We start from the raw sequence: 20,192 nt of genomic DNA, 5'->3' as shown, positions 1-20,192 counted from the left end.
TAGGTGAGTACCAATATCCTTTTCATTGCTTTGTCACAGTATTACTATTATACATACGTTAATTTAAATGACTAAGAGAGTTAATATAATCAAAATGATCTTGTTGTATTTTGATTCTTCATTGTAGAATCTATAGATAGTTTAGCAGCAACAGTTAGACTAATTTCATGGTAAGTCATTCATTCTTACGGATTATCTAGTCAGCCTCCTCACTTTGCAGCTAAAGAAAGGGAGCCCAGAGAGATTAACATGATTTGCCCAAGATCACACAGCAAGTTTTCTTTTCCTAAGAAGCAAATACCTAAGTTGTTATTTGAAGAATGTACAATGAGGTGACAGATTGTCACAGTTTTTGCTTCTTTTGGAGCAGACTTCCCTAATGTATAGATCTTTTCTAGGAAGCTGCTGTGTAGTGATGGGTTTTTATTTCCTTTTAGTTACCATTAGAATTTTATTTTAAATTGTTTAAATGTTACAAACTATGTCATAGGGTTAGTGTCAGGAGAACATGCACTTTAGTTATTTTGGAAGAACATGTGAGGAGAATGTTTTAGCAGGTGAAGCTTGAATTCTTCTAGTCTACTACAAAATTCCTTGCTACACATTTGTGTGAAGAACCAAATAGGGAAACTTGCCCATTTGCAGACATAGAGCACAGAAATCCCCCCTTATGTACAGTTTCACTTTCTGAGGTTTTAGTTACCCATGGTCAACCAAGGTCCAAAAATAGTAAATGGAAGATTCCAGAAATAAACAATTCATAAGTTTTAAATTGCGTGCCATTCTGAGTAGTGTGATGAGATTTCTCACCAGCCTGCTTCATCTCGCTTCACACAGCTCCGTCCCACTCCATTATTCCTTTTGTCCAGCAGATCCATGCCCTATATGCTGCCTGCCCTTTAGTCTTCAGCCATCTTCTGCTCCCGATATCCAACCATAGACATTGTGATGGCTTGATGATCCAGGATCACCCAAAGCAGATTATCCTCCTTGTGATGCATCATCAGAAGGTCCAGTAGCATAATGCTAAGTCACAATACCCTATGTCATTCACCTCTTTGCATCTTACCACATAAGCATTGTATCACTTCACATCATCACAGGAAGAAGGGTAAGTATACTACAATAAGATATTTTGAGAGAGAGACATCATGTTCACATAACTTTTATAACAGTTTATTATAATTATTCTGTTTTATTATTGTTAATCTCCTATAGTGCCTAATTCATAAATTAAACTTTTATCATAAGTATGTATGTATAGGAAAAAACAGTGCAGTATATGTAGGATTTGATACTATCTGCAGTTTCAAGCAGCCACTGGAAGTCTTGGAATGGATAATGAGAGATAGTTGTAGCTCTCTCTCCCCGCACCCCCCTCAAATGCCTATTATACCTATGAAGGATTTCAGATTTATTTTAACTACATCACATTCCCAAATCTTTTTCCATCGTTTTGATCACCTAAGCACACGCATACAGTATGAGAGTATATGTGTACGGTTGAAGTGAGTCATCATTTAGGTATTACTTGGATTGAATTTATTTTCTGGTCTTATTTATTATAGCAGCTCTTTTGTGTTTAAAAGTAGCAAAAAGGCAAGAGTGTAAACATTAAGTTGAAAGCTGGAGGAGATGATGCTGTAGACAGTCATTCAAATGGGCATATCTCCATTTGATGTGTGGAGAAGGAATCTATGGCACAGTCTTAAAAAGGAGACAATTATACCTTCCAGCAAGCCAATTTTATGGTAAAATCTTCATAGTTAGAAAACTTAAGGGAGATAATTCACACACCAGCCAGAAACCTGGATAAGTGTATCTTTGTGTATCACCTTATGAAATACCTTGTCTGGTGATACCCTGTGTTCTGAAAGTAGTCTTATGATTTCCTTTCTTTGTTACTTTAAGGTAGCAGGTCTGTATACCTCCGCTAGAAGTACATAGGTAAGTAGACCAACACAGTTGGGAGAATGTCCCCCAAAGTCCACCCAAACACTACTTTCCTTTTACCCTGTGATCCCTCCTTCCCCCAAGTAAAGAATTAAAAGAGAAAAGGGGGTTAATGCAAAATGACCCAAACCTGGTATAAAGTAGTAGTATTTGAATCCTTTTTATCCTAAAGAAGAGATAGATGCTTCACTGGAAAGCAACCAGTAAAGAACAATTAGATCTGTATGAAAAAAAAAAAAATTCAGGCTAAATTTGGTAAAACTTAAATGATCCAGGATCAGAAAGTAAGATAAAAAGTAAAAACTTTAATTGCTTTTATTACTTGGAACTTGATTGGACAAAAGAGTTAATGGTATCTTTTAGGGCAATATTTTCTACTTTTTTTTTTGGTGGCTCAAAGTAAGAGCTATATTTTCCATTGTAAGCAGTACACACTACCACATTTCGTACAACTGGTACAAAAATATTGGCCTTTATTATATCATGAATTTTGGATATTTTGTCTATTGCGATATTGTCTGTTTTGGTATTTGTCTATCCTGTCACGACTCACTAAACTGATTTCAGAATTTACTGAAACACTACCCACAGTAGTTGAATGTCATCATTTTAGGGGTTGTTTCTGTAAAGCTGGTGATTCAAAATCTAGCTTCTAATCATTGGTGCTAATTTCTTTTTATGTTACAGAGATGCCCCTTCACTCTGCAGTTTTGTTATAAGCTTCTCAGTTTTGCTTGTTGAGGAGCAAAAAATGTCTAGCAAATTTCATCATATTGTAGCCATTTTTTTCTGGAGTGCTTATGAGAGAAGCATTTCCATGCTGCTATGATTTTTATTTTGCTAAGATAACCTCAAAACGTAGGGTTGGGTGTGGGGGTTCATTCCTGTAATCCCAGCACTTTGGGAGGCCCAGGTGGGAGGATCACTTGATCCCAGGTGTTTGACACCAGTGTAGACAACATTGTGAGACCCCATCTCTACAAAAAATTTTAAAAATTAGCGGGTTATGATGGTACGAACCTGTAGTTCCAGCTACTCAGGAAGCTGAGGTGAGAGGATTACTTAAGCCCAGCAGTTTGAGGCTGCAGTGAGCTGTGCTCTCACCACTGTAGCCTGGGTGACAGCAAGAACCCATCTCAAAAAAAATTTTTTTTTTAATGTTAAGTTTATACTCTTACAAGTGCCAGTAACTGTGTTCATAATTTCTTCTACCTATGTTTGGTAATATTTATTTTTATAATTATCACTTTGCAAGCATAATTGCTCTTTAGTGTTTTCAGCTGTTTTATTGTTTCTTAATTGTTCAAAATAAATCATGCAAAATTCCAATCCTGAAAAGGATTGGAAAAAGTGCCTTGGAAAAAGTACCGCAGCATGCTTGTTAGAGCTCTCAGGGAACTGGTTTGTATATAGTCAGGTTTTTCCTTAAAACTGAGTGTTTACTGTTCTAAGTCTCAAAACTATGTTCTATGAAAATCTTTTTTTAATAGACTTGATTTTTTTAGAGCAGTTTTAGGTTCACAGAAAATTGAACAGAAGGCACAGAGACGTTCCCTATACCCTTTGCCCCCATACATGCATACCCTCCCCTATCACCAACATCCCCCACCAGAGTGGTACATTTGTTACCACTGATGAACCTATACTGACACATCATTATCACACAAAATCCATTCTTGTAAACTTGGAATTCACTCGTGGTGTTGTACATTCAGTGGATTTGGGCAAATTTATAATGATCTGCGCCCACCATTATAGCATCATACAAAGTAGTTTCACTGCCCTAAAAATTATTTCTGCTTCATCTACTCATTCCTCCTTACCCCCCAGCACCTGGCAACCACTGATCTTTTTACTTTCTCCATAGTTTTGCCTTTTCCAGAATGTCATATAGTTGGAATCATATAGTGTGCAGCCCTTTAGACTGGCTTCTTGAAAATCTATCATTTGTTTTTTTGTTTGTTTTTATTTATTTTGTGTGTGTGTGTGTGTGTGTGTGTGTGTGTTGGGTTTTTTTGGTTTTTGAGACAGGATCTTGCTCTGTCACCCAGGCTGGAATGCAGTGGTGAGATCATGGCTCACTGTAACCTCAAACTCCTGTGCTCAAATAATCCTCCTGGCTCGGCCTCCCAAGTAGCTGGGACTACAGGCATGTACCACCACACCTGGCTAATATAAAGCTTTTGTTTGTAGAGACAGGGTCTTGCCATCTTGCCCAAGCTGGTGTCAAACTCCTGCCCTCAAGTGATCCTCCCACTTCGGCCTTCCAAAGTGCTGGGATTATAGGTGTGAGCCACTGCACCTGGCCTCCGTATAATACATTTTATTTTTATTTTTTATTTAGACTTTTTTTTTTTTTTTTTCAGAGTCTCACTTTGTTGCCCAGGCTAGAGTGAGTGCCGTGGCCAGCCTAGCTCACAGCAACCTCAAACTCCTGGGCTCAAGCAAGCCTCCTGCCTCAGCCTCCCGAGTAGCTGGGACTACAGGCATGCGCCACCATGCCCAGCTAATTTTTCTATTTTTTGTAGAGACAGGTTCTTGCTGTTGCTCAGGCTGGTCTCTAACTCCTAGTCTCGAGTGATCCTCCCGTCTTGGCCTCCCAAAGTGCTATGATTACAGTTGTGAGCCACCATGCCCAGCCATGTAATACATTTTAAACATAGATTCTGTACAGGAGGATCCTTTGAGCTCAGGAATTCAAGGTTGCAGTGAGCTATGATCGGGCCGCTGCACTGCAGCCTGGATGACAGAGTGAGACCTCTTCTCCAAAAAAATATATCCATATATATTTATTACATGTTTGCCCAGTATCATAAATAGATACTAAATATAATTTAAACCCTTTGTATCTTTTTTTTTTTTTTTTGAGACGGAGTCTCACTCTGTTGCCCTGGCTAGAGTGCCGTGGCATCAGCCGAGCTCACAGCAACCTCAAACTCCTGGGCTCAAGCTATCCGCCTGCCTCAGCCTCCCAGAGTGCTAGGATAACAGGCGTGAGCCACCGCACCCGGCCAACCCTTTGTGTCTTGATGATAACCATCAATTAATGTGCTATGTTGGAACACAATGCAGTTACCACCTAGACTTGTGCTGTCCAATATAGTACCATCTAGCCACATGTAGCTATTTTAACTTAAATGTAATTAATTAAAATTAAATGTAACTAAAAATTTAGTTCTTTGGTCACATTAGGCCCACTGCTAATGCTTTGTAGTTACACGTGAGACTAGTGGCTACCTTATTGGACAGCACACATACAGAACATTTCCATCATTACAAAAAGTTCTGTAAACAACTAAATGTCAGAGTTTTTTAGCTTTGTATTCCCAGACACCATCACAATTATACCTTTTTTTAATAAGCTCGTAGTAAGTACTTACTGGATAGAATTTGGTAAATGACTCAAGACTGGTGCTTTATTTTTTCTTTGTATATTGGTTTTTTGTATATTTGTAATTTTTATTTCTTCCCCCTTTCTACCAGCTATTATCTTTTTGCTATAATTGGAAGGCAATAGCTCCTCTTTTCCTCTTTCAGTTCTTTTGGCTATTACTCTGCCTCTTGGTGGCTTGGAAATCAGATAGCTAAATTATGGAAAATAAATGTAAATAGAATCTGAGAGTGGTCCTGAAGTGTTCTTGTGAAGAAGAGTGAGCATTAGAGCAAGTTCCTTTGTGGCCTTCATAATGACTGCTGAGTCCTTTTTGACTTAATTTCAGGTTTGAAAACCTGTGTTCCGTATAAGTGGGGTGTGGTTATATTCTCAGATTGTAGTGATTTCATTTCTACTGTTTTAATAGAGGATAGCTTAAAATTTTTTATATTAAAAGTGTGTAAGTGTATAGCTTGATGAATTTTCACAAACAATGCAATTGTATCACCAGCATTCCATCCCTTTCCAGTCACATCCTGTACACCAGCCCCCCCTCCCCCAGGATGAATACTATTCTGTTTTCTAGCTGCATGGATTAGTTTGGTCTGTTCTTGTAGTTTGTATAAAGGGAAGCATGTGCTTCTTTTGTCTGGCTTCCTTTAGTCAGATATTGCTTGTGAGATTTATTCATGTTGTTATAGTAGACCTTTCATTTCATTAATGTATTTAATGCCATTAGGAAAATATGCCAAAATTTATTAATCTCTATCTGCTGTTAATGGGCATTTGTATAGTTTTCAGTTTGGGCTTTTACAAATAGTGTTGCTATAAACGTTACAGTGTGTGTCTTTTAGAGAACATGTGTATACCCATTTCTATTGGGCATATATTAATACTTAGGAGTATTAAATATTAATATTGGAATATTGGGTCAAAAGGTATGCATATTTTTAATATTAATAGATATTGCCAAATTGTTTAATTTGCATTTCTGCCAGCAGTAATTGAGGTTTCTGAATGTTTCACATCCTCACCAACACAGTATTTTTTATCTTTTTCGTTTTGCTTTTCTGATAGTTGTGTTGGTAATATTGCATTGTGGTTTTAATTTACATTGATCATTGAAGTTGAGCACATTTTCGTATTGATTACTTCAGTATTCTCTTTTGTTCAATGTCTGCTAAAATTTTCTCCTAATTTATTAGGTTGTCTATCTTTTTTTTTTAGCAACTTTATTGAGATATAATTTATATATCGTAAAGTTCAACCTTTGGTAGGTTTTTAGTATATTTACAGAGTTGTGCAGCTGTTGCCACTATCTAATTCCAGAATATTTTCATTACTCCAGAAAGAAACCCATACCCATTAGTAGTAACTCCCTATCTCTCTACCTATTACCCCTCACAGCCACTAATCTACCTTTTGTCTCTGGATTTGTCTATTCTGGACATTTCTGATAAATGGAATCAAACAATATGTAGTCTTTTGTGATTGGCTTCTTTCACGTAGTGTAGTATTTTCAGAGTTCATCCATGTTGTAGCATGTATCAGTACTTCATTCCTTTTTACGGATATACCACATTTTATTTATCCATTCATCAGTAGGGGGACATTTGGGTTGTTTCTACTTTTTGGCTATTATGAATAATGCTGCTATGAAATTTATGTACAAGTTTTTGCACAGACATATATTTACATTTCTCTTGGTTGTGTACCTAGGAGTGGAATTGCTGGGTTATACAGTAACTTTGTGTTTATCATTTTGAAGACCTGCCAGACTATTTTCCGCAGTGACTGCAACATTTTGCATTCCTACCAGCAATGAAGGAGTGTTCCAATTTCTCCACATCCTTGCTGGTGCTTATTATTGTTTTTTTAGTTGTTGCTGTTCTAGTGGACCAGAAGTGTTATTTCATTGTGGTTTTATTGTCTGTCTTAGTGATTTGCAGTAGTTTAAGATTTGTTCTAGATATAGATCTTTTGTTGCATGTGTATTGTATCTTTTGACTCTCTTAATTGTACCTTTTAATGAGAAGTTCTTAGTTTTATATAGGTCAGTTTATCAATTTTTGCTTTTTGGTTGATGATTAGTGCTTTTTGTGTCCAGTGTAGAAAGTCTTTGCATATTGAAGATCTCAGATGTTCTCCTCTGTTTTTCTCTGCAGGCTTAATTGTTTTTGTGTGTTTTGTTTTGTTTTGTTTTGTTTTGAGACAGAGTCTGACTTTGTTGCCTGGGCTAGAGCACAGTAGCATCATCAGAGTTTACTGTAGCCTCAAACTTCTGAGCTCAAGGGAGCCTTCTGCTTCACCCTCCCAAATAGCTGGGACTACAGGCGCGTGCCACCACACCCAGCTAATTTTTCTATTCTTTCCTTTTTGTGTGTGTGTGGGGCAGTCTCCCTGTGTTGCTCCGGCTAGTCTCGAACTCCTGGCCTCAAGCTGTCCTCCCACTTCAGCTTCCCAAGGTGCTAGGATTACAGGCATGAGCCACTGCACCCGGCCTACAGGCTTTATTGCTTTACCTTTGACCTTTAGATCTGTCCATCCGGAATTGATTCCTGAGAGGCGACATTTTAAAAAATGGTTTGTCTCCTCTTTTCAGCTAATACTTTTACATCTCTTTTTCTTTTTTAAGTGGTAAGAGGTATTTAACATGGTTAGAAAAATAATGTAGTGTCCAGGAATTGGTTGATTATAAAGATTTACCCTCAGGTGGTGATTGCAGAGTTAGGAGGATGAGCCAGTGGTTTGTAGGCTATCATAAGCTAGAGACTTAGCTAGGCATTTCATAAACTTTAGCTCATTGAATCTTTACAATATTCTTATAAAGTAGATGGCTTCATTCCTTACTTGCAAATGAGAAAACCGGGGCCCAAAATGGTAAATAAACTTTCTGAAGCTCACACAGCTAATAAGTGTGCAAAACCATGGCTTAAAACCAAATCAGTCTGGCTCTCACTGCACGTTTTTATAAAATCTTAACTATTAAACTTAAACATTTAACCTATTCATCTTAAATTGGTATGGTATTTGGCCCAATAGTAAATGTTAAATGGCCTATGGAGCCAAGTATATAGGGACTTTTTAATTTAGATGGTTTGAAGGAAACAGAAGATAAATGAACAACCTAGAGATCTCAGGGGACAGACAGTATTGAAGTGGTAATCTGATGCTTGAAAGATTAGGTGACTAAGAGATTCTTGTCAGTGGATAATATTGCAAGAGAAACGTACTTGGGTGGATGTTTAGTTTGCTGTGTTGTAGATCTTATTTTCTGTGCTATGAAATGTAGGAAATTTCCTTTAGGTATATTAGGGTCAAAGAGAACATTTTGTAGAGCACCCTCTGCAGGTTCTCTAGCAGTAATTAAGATAGCTACTTGCCATAATTGTGATACTAATGATGTAAATAAATTTGAGAAAGAAATTAATTTCAAAGTTCATTAGAAACAGAGAGGAGATTGATGTTTGTAGCAAATGAAAGGGAAAAATAGAGCAGGGAAGAGATTAAGTTTATTTTAGAATTCAAACTCAGCTATTGGATCCTTTTTGAGTTATAAAAAGGATACTTCTGATATTGGAAACTTTCCATTTCAAGCAAATAGCTTAAACTTTATACTTGGAAGGTGGCATGATAAGAGTCTGTGTAGGATCAGCTTTCTAAGTTAGTGATGACAATACAAAAGTACTGTCTTTATCCCTTTTTAACTAAAAGGTAAAATTTTGACAGCCTCAGCAGAGAAGTTTGAAATTGATCAATAAACTAGTTGGGTTCTGTATAAAATGCTATTAGTGGTAATTTGGAAACATTCAGAGAATCAGATGATTTGTCGTGGACTCTATTGAATCAGAAACTCCACTCTGAGGGAGCGCCTAAGGATCTATGCTATTTATCCCCTTTCACACCTGAGCCATTTCACATCTAATTGATAACCACCTAATAGGCATTTGACACCTAGTAGATCTGACTTGTTTCTCAGCTAGCTGTGATTTGACCTCACTTTTTTTGTTTGTTTTTGAGACAAAGTCTTGCTCTGTTGCCTGCCTAGAGTGCCATTGCATCAGCTTAGCTCACCTCAAACTCCTGGGCTCAAGTGATCCTCCTGCCTCAGCCTTCCAAGTAGCTGGGACTACAGGGGTGTGCCACCACGCCCAGCTAATTTTTTTAGTTGCCTGGCTAATTTCTATTTTTTTTTTTTTTTTAGTAGAGATGGGGGTCTCACTTTTGCTGAGGCTGGTCTCAAACTCGTGACCTCAAGCGATCCTCCTACCTCGGCCTCCCAGAGTGCTAGGATTACAGCACAGGGATGCACCACCATGCCCGGCTAATTTTTTTTTATATATATATTTTTAGTTGTCCAGCTAATTGCTTTCTATTTTTAGTAGAGACGGGGTCTCGTTCTTGCTGAGGCTGGTCTCGAACTCCTGAGCTCAAATGATCCACCCGCCTTGGTCTCCCAGAATGCTAGGATTACAGATGTGAGCCACCATGTCCGGCCCTGGGCTATTAATTTCAAGATGTACTTTTGAGTTTCATTCCATCACTAACTAGCTATGGCACCATAGGCAAGTCACAGGATGGTTTTTTCATCCATACAATGAAACAATTGCACAAAATTAGTGGCATTGGCTTTTAAACCTTCTTTGAGTCATAGAGAAACTCTTTGAGAATCTGAAAAAAGCCACCCTGAAAACTGCTTATTCATACAAAAGATTGTGTGTAATTTCAGGAGCTGCAGTATTCCCTGAAGCCATCCACAGACCTCCATTTAAGATCCCCTGGATTAGATGGTTTCTGGGTCAATTCTCGTTTTCAAAACCTATAATTGTATACGTCCATCCACACTACCCTGTAGTCTAGCTACACATATTATGATCCTCATTCTTCAGACTTCTGCTTCTGGGTGTTTACTCATATTATTTCATCTACTTTCAGATGTCCTTCCTTATCCCTGTATTCATCTTCGTCTTTGAAAGTTCTCCCCTCTTTTTAAAGCACTATTCAGTGTCATTTTTTTTTCTGTGACGCTTCTTCAGTCAGGATTAATCTTCCCCTTAGAACTTTATACCTCCATTATAGCTCTTAACCTGTTTGGTCTTGTATTACACTGATTAGAGTGCCCATCTCCCTTTCCTCTTCTCGCCTGTTTCTCGACAGGCTGTAAATGTCTTGATGTCAGCAACTGTGTTCCTATATTAGCTTTGTAACCGAATGGTGCTTTGCCAGTAGTAGTCAAGGAATAAATGCTTTAATTTATGGCTCAGTTGTAATGATTACCGTCTGCTGTATCGTGTTCTAATTGCTGGGAGGATTAGCTCCTGCCCCCCCAAAAGGAGCAGGTGGTGTGGAAATAGAAGCGTAGAGGGAAAGCCTCATAGAAGAGATGAACTTAAAGAATGGGTAGAATTTAGGGAGCTGGAAGGGCATTATCTGGGAAAGATAAAGAGAAATGAGAAAACTAGCATGTACCTACATTTTATTATCAGTGAAATTAATCTGTTTTACTAAAAAGAGGTAGCTGTTGAAATCTAGCTTGCAATTTTTAATTAAACTTTCATTTTTTATTTTTGGCATTTTTGTTTTTACAGGTACAAGAAAATTCCCCAGGACATAGAGCCGGACTGGAACCTTTCTTTGATTTTATTGTTTCTATTAACGGTTCAAGATTAGTAAGTTCAGCTTTTTGTAGTTTTGTCTATAGTATTTTGTAATCTTTTGAAAATGGAATTTTTCAGATTATCTGGGATGATGTTTCCTAGTTACAGACATTGTATAGAGTGTGATGCCAGTTTATAGAAGTAATCATGTGGTAGTAAACATTAAAAGGTCAAATCTAGAATACTAATACCTTATGCTCCAGTGATTATCTTAGGGGAGTAGAATCACTGGAGACCTTTATTTTATATGTTAAATATTTAATTTTTATAAGCCAAAGGAAATAAGATGAAAACATTACTGTTTTTTTTTATGCTTACTCTCAGTAGAATCAAAAAAGACATCTAAAGCAATTTAAAGATGTCACATTTCCATAGGTTGTTGACAAATGGATTTAAAAAGACTCATTCTCAAATAACGTGCCAATTTTCTTGGAGCTAAGTTTCACGATTTATAAATAATTGTATTAGAACCAGAGAGTTATTCTCCAAAGTGCAGAATTAAAACCACTGCTTATAATTGTTTTCAGTTGACCCACAGTAAAGTCCTATAGGAAGGAAATTATATCATCTCAGCAAGAAAATTTTTATGACAATAGCTACTTGGTTAGTTTATTTTTTCATAACAGTCTTAAGTTTTTGTTCATTACTTATCAACGTCTCCAGCATAATGGCCTTTATTTGTTTGTGTAATGAAATATTTAACATACTATTTCCATTTTCTTTTCCTTCCAACTTCTAATAAATAATAAAGTATATATTTAGAAGTAGAGTCCAAAATGAAACTTTAACCCCAGTAAATGTTTTAGATTTTTAAGTCAAAGTCATCACAACTTTGTTAGTAACGTGACTTCTTATGGCATATTTTAGTTTTGATCACTGCAGTCCTTAATCACTCTGAATAATGTTAGGTTGCAAATTCCATAATCCATAGTCAGCTATTAGAAAAAGTCAGTTTGAAGTTGCTAACATAAGAGTTTTTCTTAATTCCTTGACATTCTTTTACATGGAGGAATATTTAAATGTTAATAAAATCTTTGTTGAATGTTTTGTTTACATTGATATTTAATATTACTCTTATAGGGCCACAGGATGCTTAAGGTACATTAACATTAAATTTTTATTTATTAAGGAATATGTATTCTGTGTTCACAGAATAAAGACAATGACACTCTTAAGGATCTACTGAAAGCAAATGTTGAAAAGCCTGTAAAAATGCTTATCTATAGCAGCAAAACACTGGAGCTGCGAGAGACCTCAGTCACACCAAGTAACATGTGGGGTGGCCAGGGCTTATTGGGCGTGAGCATTCGTTTCTGCAGCTTTGATGGGGCAAATGAAAACGTGTGGCATGTGTTGGTAGGTATCAGTTGTGAACCGTTACTTGCAGCTCAAGAAGCAGTGTAGAAAGGTTTTTTAACAGTGATTGTGTCCAGTTTGGTGAGATTATAAGGGTATTATTAGGCTGCTTTTAGTTTCTGAAAATCAGCATGCTTTGCTTTTTAAATATGGATCATTTAAAAACTTGAGGAAGAGGATATATAGAAGCTTAAGAACTATTCTTCTAATGATTTATCCATTAGGCAAAGATATGTGAGATAGCTACAGAAATATTTTAAATATTTATTAAATAAATATTTAATTTATTATGCTTAAAAGTTTTAAATACATATATTCTGTAGTTTCTGACATCTGACAATCACTAACAAGACAGAAATGTAGAGGTTTTTAAAATCACTGTAATTAAGAACTATAAATATAAAACTTAGAAGATTATTTTGTATATTTAGGGTATGTTTTTGTGTCATCCTAGGAAGTGGAATCAAATTCTCCTGCAGCACTGGCAGGTCTTAGACCTCACAGTGATTATATCATTGGAGCAGATACGGTCATGAATGAGGTAATTAGTGTGTTTATTAATAATGAAAATTATTTAACATTTTCTCATTGATGTTTGAGTTCAGATGAATATTTGCATACTTTGCATTTAGAGTTGATATTTTGGTCTTTGCTGATCAAGATACTTATGTCACCGGCTACTAAATGGAACATTTGGAAGATGTCTTATTAGGTATAGCTGTGAAGAAAAAAACATACTGGGTAGCAATTGTACAGATTTTGTGTATGATGTACAGAAATCTCTTACATACCTCAAGACCAAAGCAAATTCTCATTTTCAGTTGGTCATTGATTTCATTTTCTTTTCCTCTTTTTGCTCAGGTGGCAAAATGAACTCAGTTGCATTAGCCAGATCCTTTTCCTTGTCTGTTAGCTAGTAAAAGTATACATTGCTAAATCAAAAATGAGGATATTATTATTATTAAATTGCATTTAGTTTCTGAAAATCATTCATTGCTTTTTAAATATGGATTAATTTAAAAACTTGAGGAAGAGAAGGAAATATAGAAGCTTAAGAATGATTTTTCTAATGATTTATCCATTAGGAGAAGATATATGTGTATAGATATATTGCTAAATCAAAAATGAGAGAAAATACCTCAGTTGACTGTTCATATCAGTTACAGATCACTCATTATTCTGTTTTCCCCCCTTCTCACTACTGCACTTAACTAGCCTTTAAATAAATAAATGAAAATGAGAGAAAAATAAGGTGCCCAGATAACTGGGTCTTAATAATGGAGAGTAAAAGCAGAATGTATAGAACTTGGATGTAGAAGGGTTTTATTAAGAACGCTGACTAGGCCAGGCATGATGGCTCACACCTGTAATCCTAGCACTCTGGGAGGCTGAGGCAGGAGGATGGCTTGAGGTCAGGAGTTCGAGACCAGCCTCAGCAAGAGCAAGACCCCGTCTCTACTAACAATAAAAAGAAATTAGCCAGGCAACTATAATAGAAAAAAAAAACAAAAAAGAATGCTGACTAGGCCTTATGGAACTGGGCACAAGGCCTTGTACATAGTAGGTCTTGCTTGAATTAATATATTGAATTAAACCTTGCTTGGAATATCAGTTTTTAGAAATGACTTTTATGTCTGGGGCCCAGAATCTTTTTTTTTTTTTTTTTGAGACAGAGTCTCACTCTGTTGCCCGGGCTAGAGTGAGTGCCGTGGCGTCCGCCTAGCTCACAGCAACCTCAAACTCCTGGGCTCAAGCAATCCTCCCGAGTAGCTGGGACTATAGGTATACACCACCATGCTTGGCTAATTGTTTCTGTTTTTAGTAGAGACAGGGTCTTGCTCTTGCTTAGGCTGGTCTTGAATACCTGTGTTGTGGTGGTTTTTTTTTTTTGTTTGTTTGTTTTTTGGAAATGTTCCCTAGGTGATTCTGATAGTAGCCAGGTTTGAGACCCACTCTTCTAAAGTATAGTAACATAAAAACATTTTTCTTCTATGATACTGTTGCAGTCTGAAGATCTATTCAGCCTTGTTGAAACACATGAAGCAAAACCACTGAAACTTTATGTGTACAACACAGACACTGATAACTGTCGAGAAGTGGTTATTACACCAAATTCTGCATGGGGTGGAGAAGGCAGGTAAGGTCATTTTTTAGAAATAGTTATGGCTGTTTAAATTTACTATCAGATATGCTATAAACATTAATTGTTCTTATTTTAAAAAAGGAAAGGGCCAACCTAGACTATTGAAACCAATAATTTATTTTTTTTAAAGCACATATCTGAAGAACATGGTATATATCCTATGGTCGTTTTCTTTACTGATCAAAGAGGTAGCAGCATTTCTTTATTTGAAGAATTATTGAGCATGTACTATAATTATAGAAAAGCCTAGGATTTGGAAACTTTACAAGTGTTTTGTAAAAGTTCCAGCCCATGCTGGGAAAAGGATGACTTAATTACTGCAGGCTGGAAAAGCCTCCATTTGCTCATAGTATCTTTACTCACACTACTTGAGATTCTTCAGCTGAGTGTGTTTCACCCCAAGAATTCTGACTGGTTGCAATTTGAGAAAAGTAAGATAGGGGTGTCATCTAAGAATCTGGTCTGTCTAGGGCAGTACTCAAGTTATCGTTGTTCATTGTCCAGGTGTATAAATACCCAGAAATGTGATCTTCTCAAGGCTTTCAAAATTTATTCATTTTGGAGGGATTGTCTCACATAAACTAAGTTTGCAAAGAAGCTGCTGTATCAGTTTACTGTAGAAAAATACCCCCTCTCCAATTAGAATGATATTCAGGTCAGATAGTACCACAAGAGCGCTTGGTGATTTAATAGAATCAAAGTGCAAGGAAGAGATTCTGTGACAGTGAAGTCCAACAACAAAGAATATTGCTCATTCTTTCATTTTTAATTATGTTCACCAAATGCTGAATACTGCTGCATTCTTGTTTTTGGAGCCCTTCTTTTCTAGACTTGTGGCAATTATTCCTTTGGAAGATATTTTTCCTTTTGGTGTCGTTTATTACCATTGATAGCCATTGCTTAAGACAGGCCCATACAGAACATTTTCCTGAGTCTGCCTCTGACCATGCCTTTGGCATTTACATGCCTGTTTTTATGCCTTCCGCGGAGGCCAACCACATTTCATTCATTACATTGGATTTCTCTTAATTTCATTCTTAGGCTGTCTTTAAGTTTGCAGAGGGTCCTGCTGTTGCCTCTAGTGCCTTCTGTACCACCACTTAGTTATTTTGGTTAATAAGCACCTTGCTTTAAAATGTAACTACCATTAATCAGTATAAATTACTTAATATAGGCCAAGCACAGTGGCTCACACCTGTAATCGTAGCACTCTGGGAGACAGGGAGGATCTCTTGAGGTCAGGAGTTTGAGACTAGCCTGAGCAAGAGCAAGACCCTGTCTCTACTAAAAAAAAAAATAGAAATTCGCTGGGCAACTAAAAATAGAAAGAAAAAAAATTAGCCGGGTGGGGTGGCGCGTGCCTGTAATCCCAGCTACTTGGGAGGCTGAGGCAGGAGGATTGCTTGAGCCCTGGTGTTTGAGGTTGCTCTGAGCTAGGCTTGACACCATGGCATTCTGGACCTGGCAACAGAGCAACAGAGCAAAAAAAAAAAAAACAAGAAATTATTTAATCTTACGTCCTTTCTCTAAATCTATCTGAGATCCAGTCCAGTTAGAATTGTAGTTTTGATGGTGAGGGAAGAAAGAACAAGTAATTTTGTGAGATGAAGCATCATTGTGCAAGTCAGATTTGGATAAGGAAGAGCTGAAGTTGGCCACTGCCCACTTTTGGTGATGGTGGTATCCATGGAGATAATAGATGCCTTGCCAAGGGAAAGTGTCAGGTAGTTTGGGAAATAAAAGACGTCATGATGGAAACATAGTTGGAACCTGATTGCAGGCCTTAAATACCATGGTCAGGAAGTTGGATATACCTTGGGCAATGGAAATGTGATATTGTATCAGTAGGGGTTTTTGGTTCCAAACTGTAAAAACCAGCTGTGACCATCATAAATAGATACATACTTACTGATGTGGAATAGCTCGTATAAGCAAAGAAACAACTAAAAATATGGAAAGGGCAGGACTCAGAACACCTCTAAGGGTTTACATAGGAAGAACTAATTGGCAATTTCACCAGCATTCTACTGAAAGGATAAAGCCATTTTTGGTTTTCCTGTCCTTCCCAAGATTTGCAGCCCTGGGCAAGAGAGGTTGATTGGCCTGGCTTTGGCCATGAGCCACTCCCTTGGCTGTGGGCAGGGCAAGTACCCTGATTGACAGTCCCACCAGCAAAGAAGTAATTCCACAAAGGGAGAAAGGAGAAAGGAGTGCTGAGAGGCCATCAGACTGTAGAAGGAAGCAATGTGATCGCATCTTACTAGAAAAATGCCTCCAGCGGCAGTGAGACGGTGAGATAGAAAGAAACCTGGATTAAACATAACACGACTGATTTATGTCAGGTTCTGAAAGAGAACTGTGGGATGTATAAATGATGTCATCACACAGGCATGCCTAGAGCTCTTCAGTGGAAAAGCTGTATGTGTGTCATTCATTCAAAAATAATTATCAAGTGTCTCCCATGTGCCAGGAAATATTAATAATAAACAAACAAGGTCTCTGCCCTTAAAGACCTTAACATTTTATTGGGGGAGACAGACACTAAATATGCAATATGATGGATGGTGATAAATAAAGCAGTGAGCGTAGTGTTCATGGTGGAAGGAAGGGTGCTGTTTCATATGGGGTGATCAGGGGAGACCTCTGATAAGATTAAGATAACATTATTTAAAAGAATGGAAATTTGTTTGTTTTTATATTTCAAAACCTCAAAGAAATGTAAGCAGTGATTGATAACAGCTTTAAGACAAAGATGTTTTTACAGCCTAGGATGTGGCATTGGATATGGTTATTTGCATCGAATACCTACACGCCCATTTGAAGAAGGAAAGAAAATTTCTCTTCCGGGACAAATGACACCTATTACTCCTCTTAAAGATGGGTTTACAGAGGTAAGGTAACCTCACTACCTGATTAGGTCTTATAGTTTTCAGCAAAACAAGTCAAGTGTGTTGATGTATATGGTGTTGACACTAACTGAGATGGGGCAGATGATGAGTTAAGTTTTGATAATGCTGAATTTGTGGTCACTGTATGATATCCAGATGGAGGGTAGATATGTGGGTCTGGGCATTAGGAAAGAGGACAGGGCTGGAGATGCATATGTAGGAATCATCAAGAAAGAGAGGAGAATTTAACCCAGTGGATGTTGATAGAAACTGTGGAAGGATTGGGTCTGAGTGGGTCAGAGGACTGGAGTCAGAATCTTGAAAATCTAGATGCACAGAAAAAGTGGATCCAACAAGGGAAGCACAGGAGAAGTCCAAAAGAAAACAAAGCTTCCAGGAAAAGGGCATAGTTAGCCATGTCAGGTACTGCAGAGAAGTCAAGTGAAAGGAGTGAAAAAATATGTCCTGGATGAAACCGATTTCCGAGACTTGATAGGGTGCAAATACCAAGTTACAGGGACCAGAGTGAATGATGGGTGTTAAGGTGACAACAGCTGGCACTTCCTACTTTAGGCAACTTGATTGAGAAAGCAAGGAGAGCTGGGTATGTGGGGGTGATGTGGGGGGAGTGAAGGGGCTATTGCAGGATAAAAGTGAGGCTTTTTAAGGAATAAGAGATATTTGAGCAGTTTTAAATGTTTCTTATGAAGACATCACAGGACAGTCAACTCTTGTCTGCACAACTAAATAAAAAACCAAACACCAGCTGGGTCCAGTGGCTCATGCATGGAATCCCAGCACTTTGGGAGGCCAAGGCAGGAGATCACTTGAAGCCAGGAGTTCAAGACCAGCCTGGGCAATATAGTGAGAACCCTGTCTCTTTGGAAAAAAAAAAAAAGGGTTGAATAAAATGATTTCTGGGTGATTAGGAAAGAGGGGAGAGTAGAATCTCTCCTAGTATGGAAGTAGTTAGAACAGTGTGTGTGACTGGGGGCAGAAGCCATGTGTCCAGGGACTGCAAGTGACAGGATGGAGAGATGTTTACAAGTGCATGGTCCCTGGCATGTATCGAAATTAGGAAGGAGTGTCTGAAGGCAGAAGTGCCAGATGAAACTTTTGACAGCTCGTATATGATCCAAATATGTATCTGTAGGGGAGGTGAGAGCCAATGTTTATATTTTCTTTTAAATAAACTTAAGTAATTCTCTTTTCTTTTCTTTTCTTTTTTTTTTCTTTTCTTTTTTTGGAAGGTCCAGCTGTCCTCAGTTAATCCGCCGTCTTTGTCACCACCAGGAACTACAGGGCTTGAACAGAGTCTATCTGGACTTTCCATTAGCTCAACTCCACCAGCTGTTGGTAATGTTCTCAGTACAGGTGTGCAGAAAAATATATTCTCTTTTCAATCTACTTTGTTTTAATTAAGTGACAAAATCAATGAAGGGCTCTAGTTCTATTTACTCAACAAATGCTTGCATATTTCTGAGGTAGTAGGTTCTGGGACTACAAAAGGGAGCAAAATGTGTTCCTTTCTCAGGGGCTCAGGGACATATGCCTGTCTCCCTCCTATTCTTTATTCCTTGTTCTGGCTAATATAGTCCATTTTGTTTTAGATTTTTTTTTTTTGACAGCTTTATTGAGATATAATGTACATGCCATACACTTCATCAATTTACAGTATACAGTGCAATGGTTTGTTCAATAGTATATTTGCAGAGTTGTACAACCAATACCTCAATCAATTTTACAATATTCCATTACCCCAGAAGAAACTCTGTACCCATTATCAGTCATTCTGTTTTTTCCCCAGCTCTCCAGACCTAGGCGACTACCATCTACGTTCTGTCTCTGTGGATTTGCCTAATGTGACATTTCGTAAAATATATGTGGTCATTTGTGAGTGGCTTCTTTCACTTAGCATGTTTTCAAGGCTCATCCATGTTGTAGCACATATTAATACTTTATTACTTTTTATTGCTAAATAATGTTCCATTGTATGGATATACCATATTTTGTTTATCCATTCATCAGCTGATGGACATTTAGGTTATTTCTACTTTTGGCTGTTAGGAATAATGCTGTTATGACATTTGCATACAAGATTTTATGTGGATATATGTTCTCATTTCTCTTGGTTATATACCTAGGAGTGGAATTACTAGTTCATGATACATATAGTTCTTGGTATGTTGGTGGCTTTTATTTTTCCCTTTCCATTTTCTAATGTCCTGTCTTCTGGTTTTCATTCTTCCTAATGCGAAGTATATTCTGCACTCAGTAAATGTTGAATCAGTGAATGAAATACTGACATGGTTTAGTTCAGCTTTTATTCTTGAGCTCTTTTAAATGTTCATGTTCAAATTTTGTTTATACCCCACTTTGTTCTGGGGTGGCCCACCAAGATGCAATAGTAAGGTGAACAGTATAGTGTCTGGAGTTGGTTCCTCATGTTTCAATTCTAGCACTTTTCAGAGTCTTGGTTTAATTTCCCAAAGATGTGTTTAAAATTTCAAACATACACAAAAGTGATGGAATAGTATAATGAACCCCCTCCCCCAGCTTCACTAGTTATCAATATGGTGATGTACCTTGCTACCCCTTCTTTGCTGTTTTTTTTTTTTTCTGGCTTTATTGATGTATAATTTACATACCATAAAATTAACTCACTGTAAATATACAGCTCAATAATGTTTAGTAAATTTATAGAGTTGTGCAGTTATCACCACAATCTAGTTTTAGAACATTTTCTAGATGAAATTAAATATAATGTCATCAGTATCTAATCATAGGCACCGTTGGAAGGTTTCTTAGAGTTTATATCATTC

General features: G+C 37.3%; 1 protein-coding gene across 1 annotated transcript in view; it reads left to right on the top strand.

Moving 5' to 3' along the window:
- Positions 1-20,192, top strand: part of GORASP2 (golgi reassembly stacking protein 2) — a 32,813-nt gene that overhangs the window by 6,421 nt on the left and 6,200 nt on the right. The window contains exons 2-7 of the mRNA XM_045558717.1: positions 10,915-10,995; positions 12,136-12,339; positions 12,794-12,880; positions 14,346-14,476; positions 17,247-17,373; positions 18,621-18,744. Coding sequence (XP_045414673.1) covers positions 10,915-10,995; positions 12,136-12,339; positions 12,794-12,880; positions 14,346-14,476; positions 17,247-17,373; positions 18,621-18,744 — 754 coding nt within the window. The remainder of the gene's footprint in view (positions 1-10,914; positions 10,996-12,135; positions 12,340-12,793; positions 12,881-14,345; positions 14,477-17,246; positions 17,374-18,620; positions 18,745-20,192) is intronic.

The sequence above is a fragment of the Lemur catta genome, chromosome 8 (assembly GCF_020740605.2).
Source record: "Lemur catta isolate mLemCat1 chromosome 8, mLemCat1.pri, whole genome shotgun sequence".
NCBI lineage: Eukaryota > Metazoa > Chordata > Mammalia > Primates > Lemuridae > Lemur > Lemur catta.
This window is presented reverse-complemented; position numbering and strand designations above follow the sequence as displayed.